This window comes from Panthera uncia, chromosome E3 (genome assembly GCF_023721935.1).
Source record: "Panthera uncia isolate 11264 chromosome E3, Puncia_PCG_1.0, whole genome shotgun sequence".
Lineage (NCBI taxonomy): Eukaryota > Metazoa > Chordata > Mammalia > Carnivora > Felidae > Panthera > Panthera uncia.
Window position 1 is genome coordinate 28,838,594 of NC_064815.1, and position 20,589 is coordinate 28,859,182.

Below are 20,589 nucleotides of genomic sequence, written 5' to 3' on the forward strand. Positions count from 1 at the left end.
TGAGCCGCTCAGGAGTCGCCTTTCTAAGGACTGCAAAGGCAGTCGGGTCGCTACACTGCTCTCGGGCCCTCCCATGGCTGCCCCTGCCCGTGGGAGTCCGCACACAGCTGCGCGGGGCCCACCTTACACCTGCCCCACCGGAAAAAGCACCTAAGGCCATGCTGCCAAAGTCAGGGGTGAGGCTGTGGGCCACCAGCTGTGTCCCCACACACAGGGAGACTGGACAGGCTGCCCCGGGCAGGGAACACACCTGTTCTGTCCACAATCCCCGCCCACAACTCCTGCAACTACTGATGCTAATCAAGCCACTAACAGAGCAGCTGGAAGCAGCCGGGCGGCCCTGTACCAGTTGGGAGTTATGGCACCACCCAGGTGCCACTGTCCTTCCTCCTGGCCTCTAAGCAACGTTCCACCTACAGCTGAAGTCCCAGGAACCACACCAGTTCACATGTTCGGTCAGAATGTCCAAGGAAACGGCAGAGGGCAGGGGCGAGCCGGGCCTCACAGCTGGGTCACCTGCACCAGCACAGAACCTTGCAGAGAAGATGCCCTCTGGAGGAGCAGAGGGTGCCTTGCCCAGCGTCCCCTCCAGGGGCCAGTGAGGCCCGAGGACCGGGACTACCGGGCTGAGCACCCACCCAAGCTGGACACTCCATGTCATCTCGTGTCAGGATCCAACCTGTCAAGAGGCACAGCCTAGAATCCATGGTGTCTGCTCAGAGGCTCCAGGTGTCTGGCGGGAGGCTGGGGCCAAGGCCTGTCCTGTCGTCCTCAGTGCCCTCAAGTGGGTGCGTGTGGGCAGCCCGCACCCCTGGCTGCAGGAGCGCCCCCCCCCCCCCGCCACCCTGCTCCGCCCCAGCTGGGTGCAGTCTCCCCGGCGGTGCAGGGGCCGGGAGCTACCCACGCTGCCTGGCAGGCCCGCCGAAGTGAACCACCCATCCTGGGGGCTGCTTTTCCCGGATGCTCCAGGGCCCGCCCACCACCAAGCACACCCGCGAAGGCTGGTCACTCTCGCCCAGGCCCTCGCTGCCCTGGAGCCCGGGGGACCGGCCCCCCTGCTCAGCCCCCGGCAGCTGCTCTGGGAACCTAAAGAGCAAAGTGAGGGTAACACGGGCTGACCCGGCCCACCTCCGTTTCCCAGACACGAGTAACACCAGCCTGCGGTGCTTTCCGTCCAGACCTGTCACTCACTGTCACCAGAGCACAGCCCAGCTCACACCATTCACCTTAGGGGCCATCCCTGCCAGCAAGTCTACGACCAGACCACCTCCCACAAGACAATGACCAGAACCCAACCTGGCTTTGAAGCCTGAGGGACAAAGGGACGGCCAGCAGGAGCCTCCAGCTCTCGGGCACCACACTTCCCACTGGAAAGAGTCTTACCCACAATTCCAAACAACAGAAAGCTCTGAGAAAACTTTTTTTCATAGGCTTACAGGAAACTCACCTGGCAGCCACAGGTGACCTGAACTGATGTGGCCACTGATGGTCATAATGCATTCACTTAACATGAATATTCACGTCTTGCTACAAAAATATTAATGTTTTGACCAAGAGTAATGCCCCAGACCTCAAAAACAATGCTGACATAATTTAGTTTTTAAAAATCCAGACTCTTCTGGGGGCCTGGGTGGCTCAGTTGGTTAAGACTCCAACTTCGGCTCAGGTTATGATCTCCTGGTTGGTGAGTTCGAGCCCCACATTGGGCTCTGTGCTGACAGCTCAGAGCCAGGAGCCTACTTCAGATTCTATGTCTCCCTCTCCCTCTCCCTCTCTCTCTTTCTCTCTCTCTCTCTGTCCCTCCCCTGTTCACGCTCTGTCTCTAAGATAAATTTAAAAATTTTTTTTTAAAAATCCAGAATCTTCTGAACTGAGAAACATAATCTGATCTCTGGGCCATTCTTGATGCAGCGACACTCCAGGTTACAGAGCAGACCTGTCCTCAGTTACGGTCCCCATGTGGCCACCACAGGAGGGATGGGATGCCCTGTCCTGGCCATCTCCTGCCAGCCTCTCCCAGCTTCCCACACTCTTCTCCCCAAACCCCCCCCCCAGAAAGGCCCCGATCAGTTCAGGACAAAGTTTCAACTCTTTCAAGTGGCTCAGAATCCAAACTGAGCAGGTTGCTCTCGCTGAGGATGGAAGGCCCCGCCCCCACTCTTGAGCAACAGATTGTGTGGTTGTATGTGGGTGTGGGTGTGTGTGGTTGGGTGGCCGGCGGGGGCGGGGGGGGGGGGGTCAGGGAAGCTGGGGAAATAAGGAACTTGACAAATGCTGAAAATGCTTATTGGATGTCTGACTCATCCTATGGAGAGAGGGGCCGCCCGCCATCTATCCAGAGCGGGCCTGGGTGACGCGCTGGATGAGCAGGATGACAGAGGCCCTGCCTGCACGGGGGTCCTGCCTCACAAGGGACGGCAGCATGGGAGGCCCGAGCCCACTCGTCCCAGGAGGTCCCGAGGCTGGGTGCCAGATTTCCCCACCTCCCGCTTTCCTTACAGCAGCCCCGCCCAGGGCTTCCCAGTCCCCTCCCCGCCACCGGGGGACCAGGTACCACGAGCTCCAGCCGCCCCCGGTTCGTCCCCAACTACTCACTCATAGAGGCAGAATGCAGCCCGGGGGCAGTGCCCAGACCAGCCCTCACCTGAAGGACTAGCCTCTGTGGGGAAAGGGAGCGGCAGACTTCTCGGGGTGGGGAGCAGATGCCCCGGCACGCGGCCACCCGGGTCATACCCGCCCGCCTGGCGCATCTGTCCGGCCCTCTGCGGTCCCAGGGCCTCCCCTGCAAACAGGCCGCCTGCGGCTCTGAACGGCCTCACGCCTCCCCGAGCAGATCACGGGGCGGGGCGAAGGGGTCTTCCATGACAACGGCCTCTGGAGGTGCCGCGGGCCACCCCGGCTCGGTCCTCGGCCCGCAGACGGGAGGCGGCCCCACGGTCCCTCGAGTGCTCCCACGGGCTGCACGGCCCGCCAAGTCCCGGCTCACCTGGGTGCTACTCCCCCTCCTCCGGGACCGAGGACCAATGAGACAGTGCCCACAGATCCTTTCCTCTCAGGACCCCTCCACACACTCCACCACGTCCCCCCACGTCCCGTGTCATACCCTCACTGCCTGCCTGTGCCCCCACCGGCTCTACCGGGGTCACCAGTCCCCTCCACGCTGACCACCCCGGGCCACGTGCACCTTACCGCTGGCTTCAGGCGACACCTGACCCTGATCTGTTCCTGGAGCCTCTCTCGGCTTCCAAGGCCCCACTCATCCCCAGATCTCCTACCCCCTCTCTGGTTATCCCCGAAACTAAATACCCGAGGACGCCCAGCCAGTGTCAGTGGGGAACTCAGAGCAGGCCAGGCCCTGCGTCTGCTGCTTTACGCGCGCCCTGGCCTTGACCCGTGCTGCTCAGAGCGCCTTCTCCACGGGCGACCCCAGCACAGCCCCTGGTGCACCCAGCCGGGCCTGGTATCCCGGACTCTCGGTGCCACCTCCCTGGGATCAGGATCCAGGCACAGCCCACACCCCCCCAGGGGAGGCCCAGCTTTGGAGAGCCCGGGGGCCCGGCTGAGCAAGACGGCACCCAGTCCCCGCGGGCAGGGCAAGAAGGAGCACGCTCATCCTCTGGGCTCACACGAAAAGCTCTCTTGCAGCCGACTAAAAAGGGAAGACAGAGTCAGGCTGCTTAAGATGATGGCCAAGTGACAAGGGACACAGGCCTCTCGCGCCAAGCCTCCCTCAGAAGAAATCACAGACGTGTGACTTGGGCAAATCGCTGCCAAGCTACCAGGGAGGGAAGGGGACAGAGCCTGACCGGCTGCACGGAAAGGGAGAAAGCACAGTCACATGACAAGTGTCCTGTCTCCCAACTCTAGACACCATGCCCAGGGGCCACCTCTCCATCCTGCCCAGAGAGGAGCGGCCGCAAGGCCACGCACCCACTCCCCAAACCACAGGAGAGCCTCCCTAGGAAGCGCCGAGACTCTCCTTCCTTCCCGCTGCCCACCTCCCTTCCCCCAACCCCCCCACCCCCCAGCCCCCCCACACTCCCCCGTGCTGCAGAGGCACAGAAAGGACCGCTCCCCAGACGGGAGGGCGCTGCCGGCAGGGGGCAGGCAGGGGGCAGGGATGCTCTTGCACGAAGAACCCAAGTGCTGGAGGGGCCCTTAGCTCTGGCATCCATCCTTCTTGGGCCACAGAGGAATGTGCCAAGAGGGAGTCCGTGTGTGGTCCCAACACAGTTCCCGGACTTGCTCTCAGAGCACCCACTCCTCACTGCCTTCCGCCCAGAAGAGGGAGGACAGGGATCCCCACACAGAAAGAAAGAAGCCTGTCTCCGACACAGGAGTCCCGCACCTCAGCCTTCAGGCAGCCTGACCTTGATCGGGATTCCGCAGGACTGGGGCTCTGGGACCCGAGGCAGCAGAAGCCACTGGCCCCCAAAATGACAGAGCTCCCACCCCAGGGAAAGTGCTCCCCATCTGGCAGCAGCCACGTGGGCCTTGCTGCTGGTTGTGCACAGGCACGAGGGCCAGGAAGGGGGCTTCAGAGAGCATCCCAAGACTCCCATTTCCCAGAAGGGAAAACAGGGCCAGGATCTGAACCCAGTTCCTCCAGCAGGCTGGGCACTGGGACAGAACACTCGGACGTAGCGTGGAGGCCCGGAAATCCCAGACTGCTCTGCTCCAGACAGACCCCCCCCCCCGGCCCCCCTCTAGTTTACCGGCCTGACACCACTCCCTAAACTTGGGAGATCACTCAATTCTCCCACCCAAAAATAGGCCTTTGGAATCCTCCAGCTGGCCCAAGTGGGGACAGCACTGTGCAAGCAGCCAGGGCTCTGAGCACCCGGGACCGCCTCAAAGCCAAATACAGTGGGTTTCCCCTCACCCACTTCTACAAGCAACCCCCCGAGACACCGGGGACCAAGTCCCGATCCCTGCTCAGCCCAGCGGCATGCTGCCAGCGCCCAGGCCACACAGGCCTTCTTCCCACCCTTGGGCCCTTAAACCCCAACAGCTGTGACGCCCCCAGGTGCCCAAGAAGAGAAGGGCGGTCAGGAGGGTGCGGGTCATTCGCCCTCCACCCGCCCCCTCCGTGTCCTCCAAAGGCATATCAAAGAGGGGCCTGTTCCGAGGGGCGCCTGGGTGGCTCGGCCAGTTAAGTGTTGGATTCCTGGTTTTGGCTCGGGTCGTGATCTCGTGCTTCTTGAGTCTGAGCCCCAGGTCAGCCCAGCGCTGACTCCGAGCTGATGGTGCAGAGCCTGCTCGGGAATCTCTCTCCCCGCCTCCCTGGTTCGCATGTTCAACCTTTCTCTCCAAGTAAATAAATAAACTTGAAAAACCCAGAAAACAGAGAGAGATGCCTGTTCTGAGTTTACACACGAGGCACGTGGCCAGCCCACGGCCCCAGGGCCCCTTGCCCACAGCCCTCTTTACTAAGTACTCAGTTGGCTCTGGGAGTCCCCCTCCTCCCCTCATCTCTGCGATGCCCCCTCTCCTGGACGGCACTCACCCCCCACTCGTTACTCCTGTGACTCTGAAACCTTTAACTTCCCCTTGACTCCACCCTGGGTCTTCCAGATACACCTGCGACACGAAGCCGAAGTGTAAACCAGTGTTTCTCAATTCCATCTCTGAGACTTCCAACTTCCTCCTCCCACTCAAGGGGCTGACCTGGACTCTCTCGCATCAACCAAGGGCAAGGACCAAGTCTTACCCGAGTCTGACTCCTACGGACACCTGCCAAACTCCAGAGGCTCTGGTTTGAGAATACGGAAAAATCGCTCCTGCCCCCAAAGAAGCCCGGTGTTTCTGTCCTCCTCCAGCTGACCGCCCTGCTGGGGATGAAGCAGCCCTCAAGGAGGGTGCTCCCCTGGCCTCCTGGACCTCCGGCTCCTTGAACACACTGGCCACTGGGGCTTTCCTAGCTGCCCCTTCCCAGCAAAATGAAACCTTTCACCACCTTCCAGAATCAACTGCAAAGCAAACTTACACGTCCTAGAACCAGGGACATGAGACATTAACATTTCTACATCCCACTCATTTGGGACTCGGTGGCCCCAAAAGCACTCTCCTCAGGAAAGTGAACCCCTCCCCTATGACCCTTGCGACGTGTTTAGATCTAAGGACAAAAGAACCCTCTCTCCCCCACACCGCAGGTCAGTAGCTTGTCCAGAGACAAGACTAGCCCACCTCCGAACGAGTCCGCCTCTCTGAGATTCTGGGTATGTGTTCTCCGGATTGGGGGGGGGGGGGGGACAGCCCCCGGCCGGTGACATACCTGCAGACCGGGCAGCCTCCAACGACAACGATGGAATTGGCAGGGTACCTGGTGACATTTCGACTGTGGATGTTGTAGACCCTGGGGTGGTGGGTGGGTATCCCTGTGGGCAGGAAGGCACGTGAGAAGGGGGCAGGGAGGAAATCTGGGAAGCGTGAGGACTACTCCTACCTTTTCCCCCGACCTCCCCCCACTTATCCTTTCCAAAATCAAGACGACAGCCGCCTTCGCCGAGAGCCCGCGACGGGCTTGACCGGGTGCTAACTTGCAGACGGCACCTGGTTAACGAAGTTAATTGGCAAGACGGCCGTGGCGCGACCCGAGAAGGGCCGGCCTGGTGCTCGCGAATCCCCAACCCCACCTCCCCCCCGCCCCCGGGTAGGCAGAGGGCCGCACGGCGGGATCCCGCTGCGGGAGCCTCACCCGCCGCCCCCGTCCCCACCGGCTCGCGTTCCCGGCCCCGAGGAGGCTCCTCGGCAGCACCCGCGCGGGGACCCCCCCCCCCACGGCCGAGCACGGCCGGGCCGCGCCCCCCCGCCGCCGCCGCGTCCGGAGAAAAGTTGGTTTCGGGGTTAAAGGTCGCCACAGCACGGAGCCCAAAGTTTGCTCCCGGTCCCCCCCGCCCCCGCCCGCTGGGCGCACCTGTGACGAGGTAGGGGTAGGGCGGCGGCGGGGGCGCGGCGGGGATGGCGCCGTAGCCGTGCGGGCCGCACGCGAAGTCGCCCTGGCCGGCCTCCAGGTTGTAGGCGGGCGGCCGCTCCTGCAGCAGGGGCTTGTGGTCCATGGCGGGCGGCGCCCACCGCGCCCGGCCCGGCTCCCGCCCGGACTCCCGCTCGGACTCCGGCTCCCGCGCCGGCTCGGACTCGCGCGGACGCCCGGACCCGCCGGCGGGACCCGCTCCTCGCGGGCGGCGGCGGCAGCGGCGGCGGCTGCGGGGCTGGGCCCCTCTCGGAGGCGGGCGCCGCGGGCTTCCCCTCCGCGCCTCCCCCCGGCCAGTCACAAGACCCGGGTCACGTGGCGCAGCTCCCGGCGGGGGGTGCGGCGCGGGGCGGGGCCGGCGCGGCGTCTTAAAGGGGCCGCGCCCGCCCCGGGCTACCCGCTAGGCCGCCTGCCGCCTTGACCCCGCACTCTGCCCTGCGCCGCTTCCGCGGCCCCCAGACCTCCCGCCGCGAGGAGACTGCCCGCCACACAGGGGACTGGGGGGAGGTGCCGCACTTGGGTCGTGACTTTTATGGCCCGCGGACCCCGCCCCTTCCAGAGCCGGGGTCGGCCCCACCCATCTCCTAGCGGAGACCCCCGTGGTAGGCGGGAGATCCGATGGCCCGAGCCCACTCACCACGGGGAAGGGCAGGGACCCGGGGCGGCCTGGAGGAGGGTCCAGGAGGGGCGAGTCCCCCGGCTGTTACTTATCCTGGGCAAAGGAGCGGGGGGTGGGGAGGTGCTCCGCGTGTCGAGTGACCCCGGATCCCAATCTGGGCCGCGGCCGGGGTCAATGGAAGCTCAAACCCCTGCGGGAAGAAGCAGGGCGCGCATCTCAACGTTGCCTGCTCGCGCTCGGCTGATGCTCATTCCCTCGATTTTCGTCTTGACAAATTAGATCATTTCTAGGAGTTGCAGCCACTGATTACAAATAACTCCCCATTTGGGGACAAAACCCTAGCTATTGAGCACCTCCTACGTGACAAGCACTGTTCCGGTTGTTCCTCGGTTTCACTCATCGGCACAGCAACCCGGGAGGTACTTATTAGCCCTAGTTTACGGGGCCGGGCCGGGGACAGAGGCTCAGACAAGGGGAGTGGCCTAAACTTGGCGCAAAGACCAACCACTCGGTTGGGTTCCCTCAAAGAAGCATTTTCCCTGTCACCTGCTAATGTTTAATGGGTTTGTAAAAAACTTTAAAAAGAAAGCTCTGAATTTGTAGCTCCTCTAGGCCTTTCCAGGGCCTTCTGTAGCATTTGGTGTTTCCCAGCCTCTTTTACGTGACCTGCAGTTTGATCCAGTGCGAGGACAAAGGACAGCTGAGACCCCAGCCTATTTTGAATTTCTCCGAAAAGACCATCTTCTCTGTCACAAGTGTGACTCCTCAAAGCCCATCCCCACCTTTTATCTCCTGAACCGGTCACCATCATCCCAGCATCCTGTGGGGCGGAACGAGGGATGGGTCTGGCTAGCATCCAGGGAGGGCCAGGTCAAGAAAAGAGACTGCAGAGGGGCCAGGACTGGGGCCAGCAGAGGTCCTGGCCTGTGGGAGAAATGGCTCCACAGGACAAGAGCCCCCACCAGGGAAAAACAGGGGTGCATCCCCAACCTCATCGACCAGTGAAACGTGGGCTTAGGTCAAGCCTGCTAACACGCTGTCAGCTGTGCACACCCATATGGGGTCCCCCGTCCTTCCCCAACACCCAACCGTGCCAATGTAGTAGCAGGTAGCTGGTGAGGTCATTTCTCATTGGACTGCTGTGCACACCCATATGGGGTCCCCCGTCCTTCCCCAACACCCAACCGTGCCAATGTAGTAGCAGGTAGCTGGTGAGGTCATTTCTCATTGGACTGCAGGTAAATCGGCAGATGTCCCTTCAATTTCCCTGGTTAATTCTCCCTTCCTCACGTGCCTTTGTTTGCTAATCAAACTCCACAAAATCCTTAGCCTCTGGCTCCCTTTTCCTCCAATAATTGATTCCTCCTCCCCCCACCCCCCAGCTTGGAAATCCATATTCGTGAATGAGAGGATGTGGCTTGGGATTTCCCAACATCACTCTGGTAAACATTGCTCACAGACACAAAACAGGTCCTGCTCCTTAATTCTTGAGCAAGTTGAGTGTGACCTGTTATCCCACAGGCCACAAAAGGCCTGGGGGGTGGGGGGAGGGGCAAAGATGACAGGCCAGGGACACACAGAAGGAGCAGTCTGGTAGGGAGCCAGCCAGTAAACTCACAATGGCAGTGCAGTGAGAGGGTTAGAGGGGCCCATTAGAGGGGCCCAAGAGCCCTGGGTGCCCCAAGAGTACGAGGGCAGAAGTCCCGTCTAGAATGCCAGCGCTGACTTGGCCCTAGGGACCAGGAAAGGTGTGAGAGAGGTCAAGAGCCCACTGAGCTTTGGTCACCTCCTGGATGGTTGTGGAACACTCGTGATGCTCAGGTTTCTGGCTCAGGCGACAGTATCGCCCGAACACGGATGTGAATCAGACAAAGCCGTCTGCAGGCTCGCACAGGCTGACTTGTGCACGCAAATCCCGAAGAAACACCAAACCAAAGAAAGGCGAGGCAGGAAAGTAACTATAAAGCATTAGCCTTGTGATAAAGATCTGAGACGATCGTAGTGGCTGACAGCCGATCACCCACTCCTCAAGTATTCATGGAGCACACACCCTGCCCAGGATGCCACAAAACTGGCAGCATCCTGCCTTGTGGGGCTACACTCCAATGGGGTGGGGGCAGTGTTAGAAAATGGGGAGTGCCACAGGGGGGAAATGAGCAGGGTCAAGGCCACGGGGGTGAGATGGGCAAGGTGGCGCAGCGGTGTTGGAGTGGGCACGTCCGGGAGGTGAGCAGAGCCTGGACGGGGGTCAGAGTTAGCTGTGGGACCAGAAGGACCAGCTTGGTGTGTTTGCTTGTGTTCTGGGCGGAAGGAAAGTAACAGCATGTGTATAAAGTAGGAAGAGGGAGGATGTGGGAGAAAGGGGGGGGGGCGGCGGAAGGAGCTGGGGTCCAGTGCCCGGTAGATGGCGGCACAGCCCCTGCTGGGATCCCAGAGTCACCCACAGGAACAGGAGAAGGTAGAGCGCGTGGGTGCCCGTGCAGGTGGACGAAGGCGGGTGCTGTCTTCTGCCTGCTTCTGTTTTCCGTATGACACAGGAAGCAAGGGCAGCAGTGAGACCGAGGATAGGGGAGGGGTGTTGGGGTTCCAGGAGAGAAGAGAAAGTAGGGAAGTCACCGAGGAGAATGGGTGTGCGGCCAGGCTACGGAATCAGGGTCTGACCGCAAGTCAGCGGAAGAGCTGACCGAGGTCAGAGATGCTGACTTCAAAGGGAGACCAGGAATAAACTAAAACCAGATAAAAAGGCCCCAAACGGAGTCACTTGTGCTCAGCCCCAAGTCAGCAAACCAAGACTTAACTACCTAAGCAAACTGCAGTTTCAACCATTGGCAGGAGTGCAGTTTTAAACCAGTCAATCTGGAACATACTGGTCGGCAGTAGTGAGGTGATCCACTTGGCAGAATCCTTCTATCCCCCAGAGGGGAGGTAACCCACTCCCTCCCTGCCTTTCCCCCTCTGCCTGTAAAAGTCTCCCATTTTGTGCAGGTTCTCCCGAGCTCCTTTTTTATTTTTTAATGTTTTTAAAAAAAAATTGTAATGTTTAGCACGAGCAAGGGACGGGCAGAGAGAGAGAGGGAGACACAGAACCCGAAGCAGGCTCTGGGCTCCGAGCTGTCAGCACAGAGCCTGACGTGGGGCTCGAACCCACGAGCCATGAGATCATGACCTGAGCTGAAGTCAGACACTCAATCGACTGAGCCACCCGGGGGCCCTATTTCTTTAATGCTTTATTTTATTTTTGAGAGGGGCAAAGAGGGGCAGAGAGAAAGGGGGACAGAGGATCTGAAGTGAGCTCTGTGCCAACAGCAGTGAGCTGGATGCGGGGCTCAAACTCACGAACTGTGAGATCATGACCTGAGCCGAGGTTGGTTGCTTAACCGACTGAGCCACCTGGGTGCCCCTCCCGAGCTCCCTTCTATGTGCCGGATGGGATGCTGCCCGACTCACAAGTCACAAAATAAAGTCAAATTGATCTTTACATTTACTCAGGTTTTTGTTTTTTTTTTCTGAGAGAGAGAGAGAGAGAGAGAGAGAGAGTAAGCACATGGGGGAGGGGCAGAGAAAGAGAGAGAGGGAGGGAGGGAGAATCCCTAGCAGGCTCCACGTCCACGGCACAGCCCAGTGTGGGGCTTGATCCCACCACCGTGAGATCATGACCTGAGCCGAAATCAAGAGTCGGACGCTTAACCGACTGAGCCACCCAGGAGCCCCACTTGGTTGAATTTTTAAACACCTACAACACAGTTGATATCTCAGTTCATCCTCGGGGCCATCCCATGAAGTAGACTTGGACAGCCCCCAACTGCCTGATGAGAAAACCAAGGCACAGAGAGGTCCCGTAACTTTTCCAAGGTCGCCAAGCCCACATCAGCACTCAGGCCACTAACGATCACTGTGCACTGCTCTCGTTGCAAAGTGCACAAGAAAAGCCAGCGGCCGCTGATGTTAACACGAATACGTTCCTGTGCAAGAAGACTTGGAACATCACTTCCTCTGTGAACATCTTACAGATGGCTGAAATCCGGCATGTCCATGTGTGTACGTCGAAAAAAATTCTTTAGTATTGCCATTTCCATGAAAGTAACTGCTCACTTAACTGCTATGTGTACACGTCTTCACCAGGAGCGCTCTGTAGGGGACCCGGTCGGGCCGGGGAGGTGCTGCCGTCCTCCAGACCTTGACAGTCACTGAGGACTCTCCCCAGCTGTACCCAGAGGAAACCAAAACAAGGATCATGCCCTTTTTCGCAGACTTTGAAAAGTGCTGATAACCCATCACGTGAGTGTCTTGCACATTCAGGAAACTAGCATCTCACGTGGCTGGAATTGTGGTATAAAAAAAAAAAAAAGCAGCAGCAGCAAATATCATTTCAAAACCCAAGGCTGTAACCAATTACAAGTGCCTGGCTCAGGGAAGGCTCTCACCAAATATTTGCTAAATGTTTATCTTAGATAAACACTGAGTTTTAAGTTTTATGGCAAGCCTGTGATAAGCCTTACAATTCTGGTAGGCAAATATTTCTAAATATTTTATAAATTAAGCACATGTGTTTCTATGCAACACAGATGACAATTTCTTGCTGGGTCACACAGTAAATCTCATCACAAGTGACATGTATCCATAGATTTAAATCCATACTACACCCTTCCTTCTCTAAGAGGTGGCCCTCGCTCCATAGGCGGACCTGAGAGAACACATTCATACACTGAAACAGGAAATGTCCTTGGGTCAACATTTTCCAGCAATTCTCATAAGAACAAAGAGCAAATTCTGGAGAGCAGGTCTCTAGCTAAATAAATTTCCAAGTAGCTGTTCTCAATACCCCTGAAAAGCAGTTCAGTATTAATGGCTATAACTGATGGGCTAGACCAGTAACAGGAGAAAACTCGGAAGTCAGACCCATCTGTGGTGACCACGTGCAAAACTGATTTAACGCCTTTTATCTCCACCATGTTCAGAGTGCTTTTACAAACTTTTTTTTAATGTTTATTTATTTTTGAGAGAGAGACAGAGACAGAGCGTAAGTGGGGGAGAGGCAGAGACAGAGGGAGACACAGAACCAGAAGCAGGCTCCAGGCTCCAAGCTGTCAGCACAGAGCCTGATGCGGGGCTCGAACCCACAAACCACGAGATCATGACCTCAGGTGAAGTCGGATGGTTAACTGACTAAGCCCCGCCCAGGTCTTCTTGGTTGGGGGTAGGGGAAAGTCCAAGAAAACGGCAGCCAAGTTTGGATGTTGAGGGCGGCACTCGAGGCAGTGGGCTGAGGCTGCAACAGCTGGTGCCCACCCAGATTTCCACACAGAGAACAGCTCTCAAGCCTAAACTGGCCACTTAGCCTTCATAAGCCAGGCTTTCTTAGACTAAGACTTCAAGCATTCTTCCAGAACTATTACAATGGCTCCTCTGTGGGGGCCACGTTTACCTCATCACCTTCCACAATGATAGAATCCCCATTTCTCAACAGGACTCACAGGGAGAAACCCAACCTTCGTCAGGTTGTTCTGTGCCGGGTGCTAGGTTGTGATTCATGTTACCCACGTCAGGGCCACGATCCTCAGATTTTATTACTCCCAGTTTACATATAAGGAAAGAGCCAATCTCTCCACTAAGTCGGGCCCACAGAACCCCCCTGTGGGCCGGGATAGTGTCTTATCCCTGTATCTCCAGGGCCTGGAACAGTAGGTGCTCCATTAACTGTTGACCGCAAGGTCACTTGTCAAGATCATATGCCCAGTAAGGATTCAAACCAGATCCCCTCGCCTCCAGATCTGCACTCTGGCCCATAGGCCATGAAGTGTGTGCCCCTTCAGGCTAGGAATGGGTCTGGATCATTCCAGAAAGACATTCCTGGTTTTAAAAAGTCAAGAGTGCCCAGAACACAGGGAAGACGTCCATGAAGAAGATTCATGCCTTTTGGGATCTCACGCAGTGTGATTACAGGGCATCATTCAGGGAAAACAGTGTACCTCCCAGACTCTTCTACCCTCTCCCAGAGGTCAATCACAATTATTCAGATTTACAGAAGGGATTTCCCTTTGACATCTGTCACTGTTTAATTTGCGACAGTAAAGAGAAACCAAGGTAAGCTTGTTAACCATTTACCAGAGCACTGAATTTATGACAACTGGGTATCTTCTTTGGCTGGGGGGAAGCAAATGGCCATTTCCAAGTGGAGATGAGAGGCCACCTCGTTAGGTTGGAGGGACCTCCATAAGCTGCCCCGGCCGGTGAGTTTTACAGCCCCTTGCAGGGCCTCCGAGGGTTCTGGCCTCCCTTCTCTGTCCTTATTCTGTTTTGCCAGTGACACCCAGAACTTGCTTCTCCTGCAGGTCACAGCAGAAGGGACCAAGGCTTTGACATGGTGTCGGTAAGGAGCTCTGTGAAACCAGGAGGCCTGGGAGGGCTGAGCAGGCGGAGGTCCCCAAGGAGAGGGGCCACCTCTGCTGCAAAGACCCGCCCATCCTCGTCCCCTCTCCTCCTTCTCCAGCCACTCCACCCTCTCCTCTGGCCAGCCCGCCCTGTCCAGTGGCCCCTACCTGCCGCTTGCACCGTGGTCATGGCTAGCTTTGGCGAGCTGCCCCTGGGCGTGAGGAGGGAGCCTGAGGACGGGGCCGGGGACAGCCCCCTTATGCTCCAGCAGAAGAGAGGCAGTGGCTGACATGAAGCAGTCATGGAGAAGGCCACGGGGGAGGAGCCATCGTGGGGCAGGGAAGCCCGGGAGGAACCGCGTGGGGGACAGAATGCAGTCTCACAATCCTGCCCTATTCCAAGATTCTCAGGTTCTGAGAATGGAGTCCCGCCATTAGGGAGAGGCTGGAGGCGCCACCCACCAGATTTTGCCTCTGGGAGGTAGGACGAAGCCCATCTAATACCACTGCCAAGGGCATCTTTGATCAAATCTGTGACTTAGGAGAGGTAGGAACCCTAGGGCTGGCCAGGTAAGGACCAAATGTGACAGACGCCAAAGACAAACGGCCAGGGTCCGGTGTTGTCCCGTGTCCCGCAAAGTGTCAGTAGGGACAGGTGGAGCAAGGATTGTAGCCATATCCATCTGGCAAGAGTGGCCCCCTTTAAATTCCAGGAACTGAGCGCCCTTCACATGAGACCGTCATTGCTTCTTTCCTGTGGGTTATTTTCCTGACTTTCCTTGGTCAAGTTCCTTCTGGGGATCCAGTGTAGACCTAAGAGAAAGGGGGTGCCCGGGGGCTGTGCAAAAGCCGGTGTCGGGATCCAGAAAAGCAAGGGCTGGCGGGAGGAGCAGACAGGGTCCACTCGGCCCAGGGCACGTCCCATGCTATCAGCACTTCAGCTGGCCACTGCGGGTCAGAGGTCATAATGGGCGTGTGACATGCGGACCAGCTCCTCGCTGCTTACCACATACCACATCGCCTAAAGAATCCTTTTTCCAATCTGAGCTCTAATCTGAAGTTCACATCACTAGAGCGAGCAAAACTGGATATTGTAGAATAATTTTTGGCCTTTGGCACTTTCTATAATGCAACCTTTGGTCTTCTCTGGTGTCAGAGAAGCCGCCTGCGGAACAGACACGTCCCCTTCCTGTACGCCTATGTATAGGAACAAGGACCTACAGCCTGTCCTTTTTATAAAAACAAAAACCCCCAGCCTGAGATGTAATTGTGAGGTCTTTCTTTTAAAGGCTACATAACCTGGGGCATCTGGGTGGCTTGGTCGGTTAAGCATCCGATTCTTCATTTTGGCTCAGGTCATATCACGGTTGGTGAGCTCGAGCCCCACATCAGGCTCTGCACGGACAGAGTGCAGTGTGGAGCCTGCATGGATTCTCTCTCTCCGTCTCTCTTTCCTTCTCTCTCTGCCCCTCCCCTGCTCACTCTCTCTCTCCACACAAAGGCTACACAACCTTCTTGTCCAGCTCATGGTTACTGGTCCTGGCCTGTCATCTGGAAGCCTCCCTAGGGTGTCCCGGCCTCTACTCCCTCTGCACCCCTCATACCAAGCACGGACGTATCACCCTTGGGAGCCACTGTGCTCAGCAGCGTGTAATAGCTCTCCTTCCTTAAAACCTTCAATGGCTCCCCACCACCTGCAGCATAAAACCCCAGCTCTCCGGTGTATCGTCCAAGACCTCATGGCCCTGTGGGAAGTACTCCCCACATGGGGTCTTTCCTCCCTCCTCCGAGCCCCCACTTCACCCATTTGGCATGTTTTCCTGGGAACCTGAGCTGACTGGTATCGTTTCCTATGGGTCGTCCTCCCCAGCTAGAGAATCAGGGAGGCAGGGCGCTCTCCTGCGGTTTTCTGATTGAGCACACAGGCGCCGGGAGGTCAAGCGGTCCGGATTGTAGGCCTCCATTTCCTTGACCTACTAACTAGGAGCCCACCTATGACTCAGCTTCCTCACCGGTAAAATGGGGTAATAACAACTTCATCAGGTTTTTGTGAGAGGTGGCTGAGGCAGCGTGCGGCACCGGGGGAGCATCCAGCAGCAGAATGTGGCCCCTGGCCCTGAGCACCAGGTGCTGCCCAGGACCCTGCACGGGCATCTGCACATCAAGCACTGACATCAGGTGAAGAAAAGGACAGTCCCTCTGCCCCCACAGGCGTCACATGGAGGACTTAGGGCGAATCTCATCATCCCTTCCCTTCCCACTAGTTACACGCATATGTGATTCACTAGGGTTGACCTTTCCCTCTCGTGGACACTCAATGTTTTGTTGTGCAATTTGCTTTTTTCACTTGGAGATCTTTGCATCTCCACGGAGATGCCCGTGATTGATCTCCATCCTCTTACTACAAGAGAATAAACGTCCCTGTGTTGGAAGGCCAGGCTCCACACTCAGATTCCGGAACCCAGATCCCTTCCCTTGTTGACGAGGTTCCTGTCCCAGAGCGCCTGGCACGAGACGACACCCACACCCCCTGTACTTTTAATGCTCAATTTTAAGCTCTTATGAATGAAATTTTACAAATCTTTCTCTTTTTTTCTATATCTAAAAAGCAATTACAAGGGTGCCTGGATGGCTCAGTTGGTTAAGCGTCTCTTATCTCCACTCAGGTCATGATCTCATGGTTCGGGAGTTCGAGCCCCACATCGGGCTCTAGGCTGGCAGCGTAGAGCCTGCTTGGGATTCTCTCTCTTTCTCTCTCTCTCTCTCTCTCTCTCTCTGCCCCTCCCCTACTTGCACACGCGTGCTCTCTTTCAAAATAAATAAAAAATAAACCTTTAAAAAATCAATAAATAATAAATTTCAAATTTATATTTGAATTTCAATTTCAAGACAAATAAAAAACCATCAATATCATCTTCATGATTTCCTTTATTTTTAAAAAATATATCATTCTAGGCTTACAGCTATATTTATTTTGATATCTTACCAGGGTTAAAGGCCCCAGAGAAAAACAATTCCATCTCAAACCAGCTGAGTTAAGGCATTTTGGTTACAGATGGATTCTTGTCGAGGGCTGGAACTAGGCCATCAGACTAAAGTTGCTTTATAGAAATGTCATTTGTTGTGTTGGCCAGATTCGGATAACCCACACCCTTCACATGGGTTTTAGTCCTTTGTAACCTTATGTCTCCCCTAAAACAATACATTTTTATTTTATTTTTAATTATTATTTTTTTAGAGAGAATCTTATGCTCAGAGCAAAGCCCAATGCGAGGCTTGATCCCATGACCCTGGGATCATGACCTGAGCCAAAATCAAAAATTAAGAGTCAGATGCTCAACTGACTAAGCCACCCAGGTGCCCCCCCACCACTTTTTTTTAAATTTATTTTTAGAGTGTGAGTAGGGGAGGGAGAGGGGGGAGGGAGAATCCAAAGCAGGTTATCAGCAGCCAGCACAGAGCCCGATGTGGGGCTCGAACCAATGAACTGCGAGATCACGACCTGAGCCAAAATTAAGAGTGAGACATTCAACTGACTGAGCCGCCCACGCGCCCCAAAACAATGCATTCTTAAAGTCTTGCTGGGTGGTATTCCAAAACCCACCTTTAGCTTTTTATGATTCATTACCCTAATCCTGTCACTACAAAATAGTGACTTCATCTGTTAGCATTATTAACAATTTACGTTTGCCTTATTTGCATCGTATTAAAATTAGCAAGGCCCCTAGAAATTTTATTGTCCAGAAATGAAGGATCAGATCCTCACGGTGATGTCTTCGGGGCACTCGGGTGATGGATTACCTCCCCGGGAACACTCTGCGAAGGCTGCTCACTGCCGGCTTTTGTGTGTGAGCTCTGGGGCGCGCACCTGCCCTTTCTCGTGAATAGTCACCAGCACCAATGGTTCCTGCTTTTTCTGGGGCTTTGTTCCTTGGTCCCCAGCATTTACCTGTTTCTACTTACACTGACAGAAATGAGTACCAAGGGTTGCTTTATAATCAGGGGGAAAACAACACACATATATATGTAACGTTAAGAATCTCCTACTGTACTTGTGTGCTATGCTACACGACAAAGCACCACAGATTTAGTGGCTTAAAACAACACACATTTATCATTTCACGGTGTCCCGGTCAGGAGCTCGGGACAGGCTCAGCCGGGTCTTCTGCTGGGGGTCTCACAAGCCCACAACCAAGGTGTCACCAGGCTGTATCCTCCCCTCAAAATTGAGGGGAAGAATTCATTGCCCGGCCCACTCAAACTGTTAGCTAGATTCATTTCCTTGCAGCTGGTGACTGAGGACCCCAACTTCTTCTTTATTTTTTAATGTTCATTTACTTTTGAGCGAGAGAGAGACAAGACACGAGAAGGGGAGGGGCAGAGACACACAGAATCCAAAGCAGGCTCCAGGCTCTGAACTGTCAGCACAGAGCCCAACCCGGGACTTGAACTCACGAACCCTGAGATCATACCTGAGCTGAAGTTGGATGCTTAACCTACTGAGCCACGCAGGCGCCCCTGAGAGACCCGGCTTCTTGCTGGCTGTTGGCCGTCCTCAGACCCCAAAGGCTGCCTGAGGTCCGCTGGCACGTGGCCCTCCCCCAGAGGTCATTCACAACATGGCCGTTTGCATCTGCAAGGGCAGCAGGAGAGAGTTTCTAGCCTCAGAAAAGACCAAGTCCCTCTTAAAAAGGCTTTTATCTAATTAACCCAAGCTCACTCAGGATAATCTCCTTTCCAATTCACTCAAAATCAACTGACTTGGGACTTTAATCCCATCTGCCAATCCCCACATCTACGCGGTATTCTACTAGCCAGAAGAGTCACAGGCCAGCCCACATTCAAGGTGGTGGGGGGAGGGGGAGGGGAGGACGGGGGACTCTAGAAGGGGCAGAGGTCAGACGGCCACTCTGGGGTCTGTCTGCCACACCTACTTAATGAAAGCGGTGGACGTGAGACAGAATCTATCACCGCTCTGCCGCACTTACAACCCTCGCCTCATGGTAACCTTCCAGAGGTGTTTCATCGCAAGCGCCTGGCCGCGCCGTAACCCCAAAGGCCCTCTCCTCCTAGGCTCCCCCAGCTCACTGTTACTCAGCCTCACGTCTCCCTGGGCTCCGGCCACCCTGCCTCCTTGCTGGTCCTGAGTTGCTGCACTTGACGTTCCCACCGTGCGATGGACTCACGTCCTCACTCCCTTCCTCAGGCCTCTAAGATGCCTCCCCAGGAGAGAAGTCCGAAAACTGCTGAGAGGCAGTAGAGAGCAGGGATGAAGAACACAGGCCCTGGGGCCAAGTGCCTGAGGGGTGAATCCCCGCTGGCTCTGGGCAGCGTGACCTCCCCAGGCCCCAGGGTCGTCCTTGGTCACGGAAAGACAGAGCTCTGGGCCCTTACAGCGGCCCGTCTCAGGCACAAAACTGTCCACCTCACTCCTTTCCCCCCGGGCTGAGACGTCACGCGTGGTTTCAGGGCCAGCTTGCCTTCCTTTCTGGCTGTCCAGAGGCCCTGGTCCGGGATCCTGCCCTGCTCCGGTCTCTTCCCTGGTCCTTTGTGGTTTCTGGAGAAATCTCCCTTTATAAAATTGTTCTTGATTTCATTTCAGGTGACATACTAGGTGCCTTATGGAGGCCCCTCCATACCTAAATCAAATTCATTCTCGTTCTCTCTCATTTCTCCAAATCACTTCCACTACCTGCCCCACCCCCAACCACTCTCCAGCATGTACTGAGCACTTACAACGCCTGAAGAACTATGCCAGGCAGCGAAGGAGCTTGTCAAACAACCCAAAGTTCACACTCTAAAGCTTCGTTTAACTGACGATCTTCATCTTTTAGGAATAAAGAGTGACAATAACTGCAAAATATAAACTGGGAAGAGATCACAGATCACTTCACCCTTAAAACATATACTTGAAAATACAATAGGGGACCAGAGAGAGGAATTCAGGAATTCTGTATTAAGGATCTTACATTAAAGGCAGCAGTAATATACAGCTGATGTTTTACAAGATTAGACTACAGGTTCTTTAGAGCAGGAGCCTAGAGTATTTCTTTTTTAAAAAATTTTTTAAATGTTTATTTATTTCTTAGAGAGAGAGCATGAGCAGGGGAGGGGCAGAGAGAGACGGAGACACAGAATCTGAAGCAGGCTCCAGGCTCCGAGCTGTCAGCACAGAGCCCGATGTGGGGCTCGAACCCACGAAGTGTGAGATCATGACCTGAGCCAAAGTCAGATGCTTAACTGACTGAGACACCCAGGGGGCCCTGGAGTATTTCTTTTTGTACCTGTACCCACATCGTCCAAGCCGGTAAACAGGCTTGAAAGTCACTGAAGATGCTGTTGGAACTGACTCGTGTGGGTGACCTCGGCAGGTTCCCACCTGCAGCCTCCACTCCAGCACAGCCGGAAGAGCCTTCTGTTCACCTGGGATCTGATGCCAGCAGCTGCACAAGGGGGTGAGGACACTGCTGCTGGTGAGTGGTGTTTTCCACCTGTCTCAACCCCTGGGTCCAAAGCAACACAGAAGGGACAGTGGAAATTCATGTAGTCCTGGGCACCAGGCTGAGCCCTGCTACTGATTGCCTCTAAAAGTGACAACTTTTGACTGCTGAGTGTGTGAACTCCCT

General features: G+C 55.9%; 1 protein-coding gene across 1 annotated transcript in view; it reads right to left on the bottom strand.

Annotated features, from left to right (window-relative positions):
- Positions 1–7,190, bottom strand: part of BRI3 (brain protein I3) — a 9,773-nt gene extending 2,583 nt beyond the window's left edge. The window contains exons 1-2 of the mRNA XM_049638905.1: positions 6,917–7,190; positions 6,275–6,377 (exon numbers count right to left, since the gene is read on the bottom strand). Coding sequence (XP_049494862.1) covers positions 6,275–6,377; positions 6,917–7,058 — 245 coding nt within the window. The 5' untranslated portion in view covers positions 7,059–7,190. The remainder of the gene's footprint in view (positions 1–6,274; positions 6,378–6,916) is intronic.
- Positions 7,191–20,589: the final 13,399 nt, after the last annotated feature.